Consider the following 15,770-nt stretch of genomic DNA (forward strand, 5'->3'; position numbering starts at 1 on the left):
AGAAGAGATGCTGACATTTTTTGGTGTTACGGTACCGTGTCAGGATATCAACTGCAGTTAGGTGGTTACTCATCCTCAAAACCATCCTTTATTAGGGGTTATTAAAAATGTGAAATATGAGAATTTCTTATTAAAAAGAACAGCCATAGAAATACTAAGACTTCACAAACCAAAGACCTAACAGAAGACACTACATGCATGAAGTTATTAATACAACGCCTATAACAGATAATTACCAGACACCAACACACAGGTACCAAATATTGATTTACGGTTTTGACTCAGCAGCGCAACAGGGATACAGATGCACATTCTGATGTAAGTACCAGCCAGACTGCTGAACATGCAGCTTTTACCGTCCTGCCACATTAAAAAAGCTCTCTGATAGACCAGTATGCAGACTGCATACTCAGTACCCCCCCCCCAGCGTGACTTGAAGTACAGTCATTTATACATTCATCTTTAAGTGTATGTGTAAATAACTATTAGGTTGATAAGAGCTGATTAGATGTTCCAGGTGGTTACCAACAATAAACAGAAACGCTGCAAGAATTTCAAGATGACATTCTTAGCATTGGCGTTTACACTTCCCAAAAGGTTTAAGATCTAAAAAGCATCTACCAGCACCAACTACGTATTTACTGAATCAACCATAGCTTGCATAACACCACAAATATCCAAATGTTACTTAACTACAGCGAAGATGCACTTTGAACTATTCTATAAATACCATCATTAATGGATTGTAATAAGATTCTCTTTAATAGCAGATCTCAAACTGTAACACGTGGAACACTTAACTGCTCATGCGGCTCTAGTTACTGCACCGTGTTTATGGCTGTTTTACAGCTGCAATGAAGTGCCTTGATGCCAGTGCAAACACCAATAAAGGAAAAAGCACTAACTCTAGCAGATTCAGATGAAGATCAGAAAAGGCACAAAGATGGGAAAAAAGAAAAAAAAAATCTGTGGGGGAAAGAATCCTATACATGCTTAACACAAAAAAGATCAAACCAGAAGCATGTTACTAACAGTAGTTGTAAAGTTCACAGGCAGGAAGTTAGAACAGTTGAACTACCATTGGAAAGGAGTTTGGGCCATGAGCAATCTAAAAAACCGACCCACCTACCACAAACGTTGAAAACTACATTAGGAAGTCAAACTTCATAAAATACACCAGCCATCTGAGCACACCTGACTGGCATGCAATTCGCTTCTAAGTTTCTTCAAGCAAAAATCAAAGCTTTATCTTTGGTGAAGAAATGGTCAGTAGCTATGAGCAAATGATTCACCTTATTTTTCAAGGTTCATTAAGCACACTGAGCAAGCTGGTGCCCATGGCAAAATATGCAATACCTGTAACAAGCTGTTACTTCTCTATCCCACCTACACAGTACTCTGTCCCCCCGTAATGATTTTGTAAACATACATTGCAAACACATTCTCCAGTGATGAAGTCAGTTGTACTAAGACTCAGGCCCAGATTGTGAGTTTTGTATCACATAAAATACCCTGTGTACATATTGACTAATAACATCTTAGCAGGTCTCACTTAGCTATCCACTCAACCTTTACGTGAGACAGTTAACTTGGAATATTTACCAAAAGGGCCAGTAGGCTCAAAATATTGCCTTTTTTTCTTTCTAAGCAGAAATAAAAAGTCTTTTTTAAAAAATTTTAATTTAAAACTTCTTAGTCAAAATCAGTCAACCAAGACCAGTCTCTTTCTGAAGAGACAGCTGCAGTTTGGAACATGACTTACAAAATAGCTTTCCCATTGCTAAGCCAGGCATTCACTACTACCTGGGTAAAGTACCACCAGCTTATGATTGGGGTATCATTTTAATTTCACGTCTAAATTGTGAAGTTGCTCAATTTTGGCACCAGCCCTTGTGAAGACAGAGCTTTTTATGCAGTTTTAAGTCACCTGGAAATGTCTTCATTATCTTAACATGTCACACAGATGTAAGAATGCTTAGACAATGTAGCAATGGGCACGGTAACAAACCTAAAATGTTTAAGTATGTTAAAGCTGTATTTGATTGTCTCAGTCATACTAATTACTCTGAATCCTTGCCAAATCTTTTGGCATATTACATAATGTAATAAATAGCCTGAATTCCTAAAATTAGTATGGGTACCAAATTGACCACAACTCTGCCACATAATTGAGCTAAATCCATCTTTAAGGACCTTTAAACCATGGAATTTGACCTTTTGAAACCATAGCGGCTTTATCTGCTGAAATACTTTGCAGTTGACAAACTTGCCAATAAATACTTTAAAATCTCATTTAGAGAACATCGCTGCTATACCCCATTCCCACCCTTACATAAAACCAGAATCACATGTTAAATAGTTATAAAACATTCAACCACAGAAATTTTCTCCTTAAATACAAGATCACTTATTTTAAGACCCAAACACAATTGCCTCTTCAATATATAAACATGTACTTCACAGTGCAAGTGGAAGCCACCGAAAAGGGAAAAAAAACAACAAAACAAACCACCACGGAGAACAGAGGTGGGATTATACAGAAGGAACAGAGCATTGCAAACTGATGGGACCACACTGGTTTCTGCAAGAGCCCCAAATCACTCTATACTACGTAATAAAGAGAAAGAGCCCAAGATTAGTTAGGGGGAAAAAAGACAGATTATGACAAACTTTAGTTCTGCGAAGAGATGCAAGTCTCAGGAAGCATAAAAGCTTTTTCTGATAAATTTGAGACAGAAGAACAATGCTGGTAGAAGTACAGGAAAAGCAAGATCCCCTTTGAGTTCATCTCCATCCACAACTGCACTTCTTACAAAATTGAAAGATTTTAAAATTCAGTAAATCCAGGGCAGAGACACTCAAAGTCGAACAATAAAAGACCTTATCTTCCAGTTCCTGCCTAGGTCAATAATCCCTCGATTCCCTATATAAAGCACAAATAGAGGATGGGAAAAAAAATACATCACTCCCATTAAAAGAGAGGTTCAAAACACCAAAGGGCACAACTCTGCTCCTCTGCCTCCTTTCAGACGAGGTACTTGAAAATTTATGACTGCAGCTAAGGCAAGCTACCCTATGAGCACAAAGAGTCAATCAGGCAGAAAATATGATTATTAACTGCAGGTAGCCTTGACTAAAAGAAAATATATTGGGGAAAGAAAATTTTCTCTTTCAACAGTTTTCATTACGCTGTTTTTTCATCAGAATGAACTTTTCATCCAAAACAACAGAGCGATTTAAGAAGTTGAGTAAGACATAGTAAAAAAATAAAGGGAAGGTTTTTTTCAAAGGAAAAAAGACTAACTAAAGCTAACTAAAATAGCAACTAAAGATTACATTGGAAAACCTGAAATATTTGGAAAATTTTTAGATGAAAAGCTGATCTACAACTGCAAGTGATCCATCATAGGCTTGCCTTCTGCACCCTATTGAGATAACTTTTCCACCCAAAGATTCTGTTTCTTAGATAAATCTTTAAAAATGTGGGGGGTGTTTGTCCATTTTCTATTGGAATGCAAGATTTCAGCTCACATTGTTCTTAAATTGAACTAAATGACCCATGAATCATTCAAGTAACCACATGAGGGTATACTCTTAAAATACGCACTTTTATTCTGGTTTTACTTATCACTCTTGGTTTATTCAAGTTGAAGTAATAACTCTGCAGGTTTTAGCTATTCCCAGTTCCCACAGGCAGTGTCAACAAAAGTTTAAGTAAACATGTCAAACACCTCTCTGCAGTGTTTACTGTAGAACATACATTTTTAAAAAAAAATTATCTTCATGTTAATAAAACTTACAACATCCTGTTCATACCAACACCAGATTTTTACAAGTATTTGCTAACACTTGAATTGGTCTCTTGCATCCTGCTAAGGAGAGCAGACCAAAGGAGAGGTACGGGCATCCCAGTGAGGCTACACTAACATCTGTGTTTCTTCCCAGTTCAAGAAAAGATCATTACCTGCAACTCAGAGCAACTGACAAATAAAACCAAATTATTTGTTTGTATTGGAAGGTAACAAAGACAGTCAGTTCACTGAATAAAAAGTTACCCTCATAATTTTTCCCTACCTTTTAATTTGACAAGCCCTTTATGGGAACAAGCACACAATTTGCTGTAGGACTAATCACAATCACCTAAATATTGGCAAGAATATAATTCTTGATCATTATAGTATCATTCAAGAAGCTAATAAAAATATCAAAATTAGTTCCTCTTTACCCAGGTGTATGAGTTTTTCCTTTCCCCCAGAAACACTTCTACTTTCTCTGTCCTCATGGATTTCCCTCCTCCTTCCCTCTCCTTGTCCCTGCTGTATTTTCTTACCCTTGGAATGCCTTCTCTGATTTCAGATCCACCTTTTTTTGGGAGCAGCTTTCCAAAAGCTTTCCCTAACTGCCCTGTATGTGACCTGCTATCTTGCATTTCATGTTTATCCTTTGAAAGTAGACTACCTACCTCTTGGATCTTGGACTGCATTCTGGAAATCCCAACAGCTACCTAGGCTTATCACCATCTCAACAATTACAAACAAGTCCTGAATCTCACCTGCACCCAAAAGTTGTTTGTAACAATGTAGTGATGCCCACACAGAAGAAAATGGTCCCAATCAACTGGCTGGTAGCCCACTGGTCAAATCCAACACACATGGCATCAGCTAGCAAAAAGGGTACTGCTATAGTTCCACTGAAACATGTTAAGTAATGCTGTAAAGAGAAAAATGGTTTGTTAATACTGCAGCCAATACTAGTAAGTAAATAAATTTATGACCATCTTTTTTTTTCACCGGATATTTTTGCTTTTGAATTATCCACCAAGGCTCTCACTTCCCGGTCCTGAGCATTTCTTCAAATATTTCCCTTCTATGTCGAGCTACTACTAGTCTGCTGCTAATGATCGCTATTTCTGTAGGATAAAGTAGGTTATTTAAATAGCTACATGGCTACTGTTCTTGATGAGGAGGTATCTAGGAAACTGTGCTGAAAACAGCTTCTAACTCAGAAAAGCAGATAAATAACTGCATTCACTTTCAACCATGTGAAAAACCATTAGCTTACAAATGAACTTAGAGCACACAGAAACTAGGATGCAAATAAGCTCATTCCCAAGTACCAGAAACTAGGTACTCATTAATTCTTTTTCAATCCAAATACATTAAGCAAACAAACAAATAAGAGCCACCATATTCAACAATGCAAGTAAAAATATAATCCTACAGAACCGCCTGTCCTTGAGGAAAGGCAGAAACAAAAAGGATGCTCTGGAATGTATTTGTTTGGAGATCTCAGCATACTTTACAGATATTAACAAATTCTCAGCATTCCTGTGGGACAGATATTATTACCATTTGAGAAAGAAAGGAGATGAAATGAGCTGTTCAGCTTCACACAAATGAGTGGCTGAGCTGGTAGTAGGGTCCAGCTCACCACTAGATTCCTACTCATTGCAGGAAGCACACACTCTCACTCCAAAGAGTGCAGAATTTGCCTGCCCCACTTACTAGCGAGCCTACAGGTCCAGGATGAGGCTATCAAGCTTGCAGAATTGAAATGACTACAGTAGAAGCTTTAATATTCAGTATTTCAGGACGAAACCATTATCTCTCCCCATCTTTAATTTCAGAGGTGCCAGATGTCACTTTCTGAAACTTACCACTTAGCATTTGCTCACTTATTTGCTAACAGCAGCTTAGAAGACTAAATATTGAAGTGAATCTCACAAATGCATATGCCAGCCAACAGTAATATAGATCATTATCAACACAGTAATCTTTGTGATCAACTTCAGAAGAAACTATCTTAACACTTTATTCAAACATGTGAGAGCGTGGGAAGAATAAAATTATCACATACACAAATGCAATGAACTACACAGAAAATGCTAAACAAGCTTTAAAAGTTACACAGAAAAATATTATAGCTGTTTTGAAACATACCTGTAACCCCAAAAATATGCAGAGATACCAAGGAGGAACATCTTCGATAGTGTAAATCATGTCAGTTCTCTGTGCGTCCAAACTGCCACTACTGTCCAGTGTCTCTGCCAAAGAGCTCTATTTTGATGGGGGGGGGGGGGGGGGGGGGGGGGGGGGGGGGGTGGTGGAAAGGCGGGCAGGATAAAAAAAGTGGAGGAGGACACAAACAACAACAGTAGGTTACTGTTACATATGAATAAGCTGAATTTGAATTATCAGGCAATTCCCAGATACTCCAGGGCTGGTATAATACTCCCACGCAATGTTGATACGTTACATTTTTAAAGCCTTTTACCTCTGACGACAAGCTCATCTCCAGCTGTAGCTACTGAACTTCCCTGCTTATTTATACTAAGACAACAATTGTTCTTTTATGATATAACCGAACAGGCAGCCAAAAGGTGCCCAAAAAATGGGATTATCATGACAGAACTGTTTATTTAAAAAAAGAAAAAAGAAAAAACAAAGAAGAAAAAAAGGGAAGAATCAGAAGTAAGTGGAAGAGTCAACAATGGCTATTTTCAAAGCAGAATGGCTATCCTTGCATAAGAGACCAAAATCAGAGGCAAGAAAGTTCCTTATTAAGGTAATTGCTTCCCCGCTTAATTCTTACTCAATTTCAGTCTTGGTTAACCTTTTTTAGTCACAAGATTTATTATTTTTGCTTCCACCCCACATTCAAGCAGTCAAGAAAAATGGTAATCATTATAACTGAATACATCCACAGCCAATTTATATTAGTCAAGGGGACTTACTCCAAACCGACAGGAATTTAAGCAAGACCACATTCTGGCGTACCATGTGCCCTAATTTGCAGAGAGCTAACAGACAAATGACCACACATATACATGCATCAAAATCCCTGAAGATTTTCCATTAAAACACGGTTCAGCTCAATCATTTCTTCTTTACAACTAAGTGGAATTGTTTCGTTCAAACTGTCTGGTTTTGAAATTCCTGAGAACAAAAATACAAGGCTCCAAAGCCCAAATACCAACAACAAAAGCAGGAGGAAGTATCAGATTTTATCATTTCAGTTCAACTAACCAAAAAATACCTTATATAACTACTGTTCTGACCTAATCCACACTAGAACATAACAAACTCATGTGAAGTAGCCTTACACAAAGACCGGGAACTTTGCCAGACTCATGACTTTGCCTCAAATGGTCTTCTTCAAAAATCACAACACATCCACAGATTATGCTTAGATAATCTCCATTTGATTTATCATCTACAAGGTCAGGGAAGCCAAACTGATCCATGGTATTTCCCTCTTACCTCAGATTTCTGTTGGGAAAACAAATGCCACTGGGTTAATTCAAATTCAGGGAGTGTAAATGACCACATCACTATGGAAATGTCAAGGGTATTACAGTGGAAAAGCAAAATATAGAAACACTAATTCCAGAAAACTCTTTTAAACAACATTAAGCACCGAGCAATCTGCTCACCAGGGTTAGTTTAAATAAGGTCCGGGTCCTAAACAGAGGAATAAGGGAAGTTGTTCACTGTACAACTCATCTTGTCAATTTGCAGCACCGATGCAATTTTTTCATTGACTGAAAAACGGAAGACCGCTCTCCTGACCTGATTCTCTACAAAACAAATTAAAAAAATCAGGAACTTGAGTTTTAGAACTTCACTTCATACTGGAGGGAGAGCACTGAAGAGCAGTAAACCTGTACACATCTTGTCTTTAACTGGAACTTAGGGAAAAACGCGTACATCCTCATGTCAAGGCAATTACGTGCAGATCCAAAGTAAGGCACAAAGTGGCTGACCCACAAAGACAGGCAGAAGAAGGAAGACTCAACAGCCAACGTAGTTATGGACAAACAGCAGGAAATTTGTCAGCACTAGAGGCTTCTTTTAAGAACTTTCTCAGGAAAACAAAGATTTGCCCTGAGAAGCTCCGGTGATACTTTCTGTTGTCATAAAGCAGTTTTGTTAACCGTTCCCCAGAGCCTATACAAACACATACATATATATATATACCAAAAAATATATGTATGTGTATGATTGCCTCACCTCTCCTCTATTTCACTGCAACATATGCTCCACCTGAGAACTTTGCTCACCAGTGATACCGCCTGTTTATTCAACATTTTGACTAAGAGGTCATCATGCACTTTCAGAGAGGCAGAGGTCATGAAGGAAGAGTCAGAATGGTTACAACATCTGCTCCTGAGATAGGAACAGAGAGGTATCAGCAGAAATTAACTGTTTGCTTCATGAATCATGTCAGCGTTGGCTTGCTGAAGCCACCTAAATAGCAGCACAGATTTGAGAGAACAAACTGGATAGTTCCCCACCTGACTGCCGTTTGAAAAGATGAAACACCTACCACTGTGTACTGAGCAACCTGCATTACTCCTTCCAAGGACAGACAGAAATGGGATTTTCAAAGTTCATGATGTTCCCATGCAGGATACCAGGTTCTCTAAAAATCCAGTAAGTGATTTGTGCAGACTGGTGACCTGTTTTGGCCCCTGCCTTTTGGAAACCCACCTTTTGGCCTATTTTCTAACTTTGCCAGACCAACATCCAGTAGCTACCTAATTGTTCCATTTAGTGCCAAACACTAATTTTCCTAATAGGACTGATGAGGTTGCATCAAGTACATTCCTTAACTGTTCCACCTGTCATTCTATTCTATTCTATATATTCCCCCTCTTCTTTGGGCAGCAGAAATCATAAACAATGACCTATTTCTACCAGAAAGACCATGGCACATGCAGCAAGTTTGTTAGACCTTTCAGAGCTTTTCATTTGTGATTACATTTATGCCTACATTTCTCTGCAAAGAACAAAAAAAGATCAGCAGGCACCAGGCCTAGGAACAAGTCAACTCGTCCATGGCATGTAGAAAGCTCTCTTTGGGCACGGATCAACAACTGCTAACCAATTTAAGCTCTCCTTTAGAAAGTGAAGTTTATAGGTCTTCTGACGAAAGAATTTCAAACTTTAAGCCACAATTGTCATAGCAATGTCTGTCCTACACAGCAAAGTGGTTGGATAAAAAGAAAAAATCCAGGATACTCCTCATTCCTTCCAAAAGCCAGACTTACTCTGCTTTGGAAGAGGAAGCTTTCACCTTCATCAAACCTTTAGCAGATAATGGCTAAAGGGAACGAATGTAAAAGAGACCAAGACTGAACAATGAGGAATTTGAGAAGTAGGGTGAGGTCTGGCTATCCTGCTGATAAGTCACTGGGTAGTCACTGACCCTTTCATATCTTGAGCATGTGCCTGCTGGTTTAACATACTGACTATGTGCTGGTGCTTGTCAAGTATGCCATAGTACGCTGTAAGGAACTGCTGGGAATGAACTGCACCTTTTTGAATGAGATACCAATCAGAGACTAGGTTTTTTTTTAATTTATTTTTAATTGGCCAAAGGTAGGACAACACAAAAATGAAAAAAAGCAAAGAATAAGTATAAACTGGGGGGGGGGGGGGGGGCCGGAATGAGACAGAGGGAAAGGTGGAGCAAAAAACCCGAAACCAAACCAAACCACCAAACCCAAAATCCTAAGAAGCAAACACCAACAACAGTACAAGATGAAGGCTCTGTTATCAAGTACTAGTGGGCAGGACCAAAAGAAAACTGATTAACTGCAGGGAATAAGGCATTTAGAGAAATACCTTAAACAAAGAGCCGACAACATGTTCAAATTAATTCTATTAAGCAATAAGCAACATAGTATTGTTTATCTTATAGGGATGCAGCAATACAGTTATTTCTCATCTCTGCTAATAGTTTATTGTTTCAGCTAACAAATATTGCGAGACAAAGTAAGCACTGGGCATCCTCCAGCAATTAAGCACATTTCAGTCCTCTTTGTTAAAGGCTTTTTATTCAAGGTGTTTCATATGCTTTTTTTGGTGAATGATTTCTCAAGAGGAATGGAAAGCCAAGAACAAACATGCTTCATGCACACATTTATTTTAAGTGAAGAGCAGGAGGTTTGCCTAGATTACCAGAAATACTATCTTAATACATGAGGCTGTTAATTGCTACAGCTCCTCCTTTCACTGTTCCTTCTTTGTAAGCCACAGCAAAGCTTTAACTCAAGCAGATTTGGTTGATTAAAAGTTCATGGTCTCTTTAAGGTGAATTATCATCCATCATTTACAGTTCTGATCACACGGATCAAGCGGAAGGGAGAAAGATACACGTTTAGTAAAAAGCAGGCCATGAAGACATGCTTTAATGTCTAGAGATCGCTTATCCTAGTTGCGCAATTTAATCCCAACACCTTTTGCTCAAGGCTTTTATCAGATTGTCTCTTTCCACGCTAGTCTGAGCATGCTCCAAAAATCAACCATCACAGACATATGCATCTCAACAGTTGCCAAAATTTGTCCATTAAAACATCAGCATGATCAAGATGGTAGCAGAGATGTATTCAAGACATACAGGCACATCCTGGTATTCATAACATTCTTTTAAAATTTAACACTAAAAGACCTCCGTCAGAATCACCTGTTTAGGGTATATTTTAAGTCTAAAATTCAGAAGTGAATTTTGATGTCCAAGTCAGAAAACCTTAACTACACCCTTTGATATCACCCTTGCCCAGCAGAAGTTACAGCCTCAAAGAAATGAGCATCATGATGCTCTTAGTTGGAACCAGGAAGAGTTTTGTTCTTGTTTCCATTAGGACACTTGAAAAATTTGGTCAAATTGAGGCTTTTGGGAGATAAGGCTTAACCGCAAAGCCAATTAGACAAACATTTCAGAAAAAGGTGCTGTTCAGATTTACTGTAATCCTCTTCCTTATTTTAAACAAAAGCTCAGATTCACACCATCTCTGCCTGCAAGATTATTATTGAACAGGCTTGGGGAACAATAGAATTGAGAAAAAAGCTGGAAAAAATCACAACCAAACTGGTCTCCTTTGAGGCCTCAACTGGGTCTTCCTGAATAGCTAAGATACAATCATCATTATCCTAAGAAAAAAATATTCAAGGGTTTTTATGAATGACCTGAAATTCATTCATAAAGCTGTCACTCAATAATAATAATAATAATAATAAGCAGCCCCCTACTTGGAAAAATTACTAGAAAAATTAAGTTTATGAGGTTGGAGCTTGGAAGAAATTGGGAAAGAGTGGGAAAGATCCCACTTTTGAAGGTGCTCAACACCACCAGTTTACTTGACTAAATGCAGAAAAAGTTAAGAACTGAAGACCAGAACAGAAAGACCTTATCAGGGAAACCAGGCAAAAGGCCAATGGAAATGAAGAAATAAAAAAATTGCATATTACAAATTTTGGTGCCAGGTCAAAGTGCATTAACTGCTTCTAATATTTGCTGAGTCATTCCCCGCATTCTGCAACTAAAATGTGTGACCAGAAGAGTCATGAGGACAGAGCTCCCCCAAGCCTGATCTGAATCTGCAAGTCAGCATGTTTGATTAGAGAAAGAAAATCTCTCAGCCAAGTAAAATTAGTGTGGACAAATAATAGAACTGAAAAAGCAAGAATGAGTTCTCACCCAGAAGGAAACCACCACATACCTTTTCTGCTATGCCATTTTCTGTAGTATAGATGGCCATCAACTCTGTGTCTTCTGTATCCTGATCACCGCTGGATGTTGCTCCACCGTTTATCACGACCTTAAAAATAAAAGAAAAAAAGAAACACAAAGTCTTAAAATAAACATTTGCTCTACAATCACACTTCATGTCACTCAGTTTTCTCTCCTGGTACTTGACATCTGCCTTTCATATTTTGTCAGAAAACATTACAAGCATGGCAAGCGATCATTTCTATAATAGCATGCCTAGGAATATACGGAAACTTGAAAGACATCACATACGGCTCCTCAAAGCCTGGACAGTGTCAACTGAGGGTGGGGGGAAACCTGCAGCAGACTGGAAGAGTTCTTAAGAGGCAGACATGTACAACAGAACGATGCAACTGAAAATCTGAATAAGTAACAGAAGACAAGGAAATATTTCCTTGCTGTTGTCTGCTACTCTTAGTCAAGCAACTCTGGGCATATGGGGGGGCTGGTGCCTTCTGCAGTAGGACAGTTATTTGTTCTAACCATGAACTGTCAGGGGTATTGCACGTCCTGTGAACAGCACTGCTTTGGAGCACACACATGAAACAACTACATAATTGGCCATGTTTATATATAAACAGTAACAAGTGGCAAAAGAGGCTTTACTAACTACTTGTGGAAATAAAGGTTTTGTACAACATAATTAGAACACAGCATTATTGACTGATTCACACTGAGCTTGACTATGTAGTACCTGAATGTGTTACTTACAGGCAGGGTGAAAAAGGTGGGATGTTTAGATTCATCCTCATATTTGCCTTCTGTTGAGCCTCCTGCCTCCACTGATTTCGAAGTGGTATTCTTACCAATCCCCATCGTTTCCAGAATGTCAAGGACTTGCATACAGTACCCAAGCGGATGCTTCTGGGGGCCACGTACTAAGGACAATTTCTTATTTAAACAGCAGCACCTCCAGGAATCACAAAAATGCTCAGTAATCCAGCTGGGACATTAGAGTTGCTTTTTTAAGTACCGTTAGCATCAATGGCACCTAGAATTGAAGAGAGAAATTGATTTTTTTCTTGATTACCTAAGTTATATGTACAAACACACATGCCCAGCAGCCTTGGTACCCTTTCACACTCATGACCCACCAACTCTTAGCATTCCTTTTTGATTTGATAATTAGCAGATTACCATTTAAAGATAAAGCTGATGGTATTTTAAATTCTTTCAGGATGGGAATACTGTGTTTATTCTCTCATTCTTCTCTTGTGGTCTTCAACTATTAGTAGTATATTAAAACTCAGGTTTTGTTTCAATTTCACAGTCATTTCCACAGAACTTTTTGGGAACAAAGTATGCCTGTACTCCAGCTACGCAGCAATGTAGAACAGCTTGCTATTGAACATCCACTGCAAACAATACTTGTGCTTCTTCAAAGAGTGTAAATTTGTAGACCTACTCACAAGTTCACCGCTGTGTAACTAAATCCTTCCTTTTAAAACAACTTATTTTTAAATAAAAAGCATCCAAGAAGCTTAGACTAGATAGACAGTGAAGTATACCTGACTTTCAGTGAGCCTATTTCAGACAGACAGAAACAGCCCTTTCTGCCAAACACCCTTACCCGAAATTATCCCAGTTGCTCGAGGGACATTCCAAGTAATCTGCCTGATGATGTTGAAGCAACTGCTTCAGGATAAAACTGTGCATTTTAATTAGCATCACTACTATTTTGGCACAGGAACAGGAAAGATTGTACAGCTTACTGGTTCTCTTTTGTTTTCCCGGATGGGTCACTACAGTATAGTTTTCCCACATTCGCTCCTTAAATTAGACCTGCTAGTCCATGGTCATCCACGCTTTTGCCATTTCCAAGACTAAGGAACATGAATTAACAGATTTGAACCTAAACTTCCCACAGGACAGCACAGAAAATTCCACAGCAAACCAAGTTTTGCAACCTGTAGTTACTGAGCTTCAAAAAAAAGAAAGTGCGGCTGCAGACAGCTGCGGATAAAACAACCTAAGCTACAGATGAAAGTACATGATAGAACCTGAAAAAACGGCCTTTTCAAAATCCTATCAAGCGAAATTTTCTGCAAAGCCAGGAACACATTCAAGCAGCAAAACCCACTGCACACTGGCGTTACTTCAAAAGCAAGTTAATGACATTTTCAACTTAATTGCTAGAGGTGGAAATGCAGCTAATGGGACATTCAAAAAACACAGTTATGTATATACTAGAAAGTAAAAAAGTAGTGTTCGTGTTTTTTGTTAAGCCTCCCTTCCAAAACGCTGCTCTGGAAAATGCCAGCAGCTTGAATGTCTACTGTAATTGCAATAATAATGAAACTTGACAAAGACCCTTCTGCTAGGGGCAATTTAGGACTGTTTGAAAAATTACAGAGTACTAATATTTTAGAACCTCTTAATAGCTGTTAATTGCCCATTTGCTAGAAAATTCTGGTTACTTCAGGTGAAAGAGATATTAATCTTTCAAAGTGATGTAACTTTTCAAGGGAGAAAATATACGTACATAAGAAATACTACTTGGGCACTGAGATAGCCTTGAAGCAGTCCTAATTAAATCAAAATGAAATGGAATGTAGTGCCTTCAAATAAGGGTTTAATTAAGACTTGTTTCTTAAAGTAAATATTAAGTTAGCATAATTAATTATTTCTCACTTGAACTTAAGACTAAAGGAGAAGACTAGTTCCAGTACTCACCGTCATGCCGTTCTGAAAAAAAGGCATTCCCATTTTTACAATAACCACAGACTTCCCCTTCGAAAGTGCAAATCTCCACACGAACAGCCACTTTAAATTAGTTTGTCTGCTTCTGAGTTTGTGCACAGATAATTGGCAATGCCTTCTCAAATCTTTATAGGAATGTTCGTCTCAAAGCTGCCTATGCAGGTCTGAGAGGCAACGTGAACAGGTTAGAGAGGAGTATGAGATAGAAACTAGTTAAAGGTTTGGGGGCAGTGGGGATGTCAGGGGTGGGGTTTTTTTTGAGGGGTTTTGTTTGCTTTTACTGTAGAAGCACAAGGGATTTTTTTCAAGCACAAAAGAAAAAAAAGAAAACAATTTGCCTTTTTCTGTCAATGTAGACATATTTTATTCTCCAAGAAAATCAGTGATGGAGACAGGCGTGGTTTAATCTGGCAGCTTTATCATCTCAGATTGGAAAGGAAAAGGGAAAAGGCAGAATTACACCTCCCTAACAAATGCAGCCATGCCAATAAAACACCAGTGTAAGAGTTACACCAGCAGGAAACCTGCCATTCAGGAGATCTGGTTTAAGGTATTCTGGCACGATAAGCTTCTTAGTTAGCATTAACTAGCATCTCTACCAATACAAAAGAAAAGACCATATAATCCTATTTTACTTTGTACTGCAAAACAGTAAGACTGCTATCTTCTCAAAGAAGATGTGATCATTCCTGGGGAATTGTTCTTGAGAATTACATCAGGAGAGCAGGCAAATAAGCTGTGCCATATATTAATTCTTGAGAGCTGAAACACAATAGCTAGAACGATAGTGTTTGGATGAGGGTTCCCAGATGATGACAAACAAGTGACTCCAAATTAACAGGCAAAAATAGCCTCATCTGCTACTTTTCCTAGAGAGAGGGAGTGTTGTGTTTGTGTACAGAAACATATACATGCACACAAGCACTACACATAGCTGTGTCGGGGGGCGGGCAGTCCAAGGAAAATGAGGAGAACAAATTCCCAAACTCTTCTTGCTTCTACTCAGCAATTAAACTTGCACTTAATGGCACAGATGATAATTAGAGATTTTCAGAATACTTTGATTCTGCACTCAGAAGTGTCTAATTGAAACAGAAATCTCTAGGCAGCAGGAGACCAGGTCATCTGAAAGATATGACTCTTCTGTATCAGCCCTCTTATCCCACCAACTGAGCATAGCTAAACAAGATAACTCAGACATTTTATAGCCCTCCTGTAACACATCTAACTGATCAGAAGCTGAAACATCATGTAAAAAGAGATAAAACTCATTCAACGCCAGCTAGGTACACACAGTACACTGTATTATCTGCTGCCTTGGATCAAATGGAAAGGCTAGAAGTGAAATTTCCACTAGGACACTGATTAACATTCATCTCTTTCTATACCAAATTATCTTCAGTGCTCATACATGATTAACCCAGGAAGGCCAAAAGCTGACATGGGTTTACAATGCTTTAGATAAGATTAGTATCTAGACAAATAGCCTACTGCAGGGGATAGTCAGGTGCAAGTTC

The 15,770-nt window shown here is 38.5% G+C and overlaps 1 protein-coding gene across 7 annotated transcripts in view; it reads right to left on the minus strand.

The window, feature by feature from the left end:
* The window catches only part of SLC23A2 (solute carrier family 23 member 2), a 57,917-nt gene that overhangs the window by 20,593 nt on the left and 21,554 nt on the right, over positions 1–15,770 (minus strand). For 6 of the 7 annotated variants that reach the window (XR_005933861.1, XM_030035459.2, XM_030035461.2 and 3 more), the window contains 4 exons: positions 12,265–12,544; positions 11,504–11,602; positions 5,940–6,056; positions 4,553–4,710 (listed from right to left, as the gene is read on the minus strand). Coding sequence is in view for 6 of the 7 variants with exons in the window: in XM_030035459.2 (XP_029891319.1) it covers positions 4,553–4,710; positions 5,940–6,056; positions 11,504–11,602; positions 12,265–12,396 (506 nt within the window). In the remaining variant the exon portion in view is untranslated. Of the gene's footprint in view, positions 1–4,552; positions 4,711–5,939; positions 6,057–11,503; positions 11,603–12,264; positions 12,545–13,123; positions 13,580–15,770 lie in introns of those variants that run through there. The other variant, XM_041128504.1, reaches the window with a different exon arrangement.

Source organism: Aquila chrysaetos, chromosome 13 (assembly GCF_900496995.4).
Source record: "Aquila chrysaetos chrysaetos chromosome 13, bAquChr1.4, whole genome shotgun sequence".
Classification (NCBI taxonomy): domain Eukaryota; kingdom Metazoa; phylum Chordata; class Aves; order Accipitriformes; family Accipitridae; genus Aquila; species Aquila chrysaetos.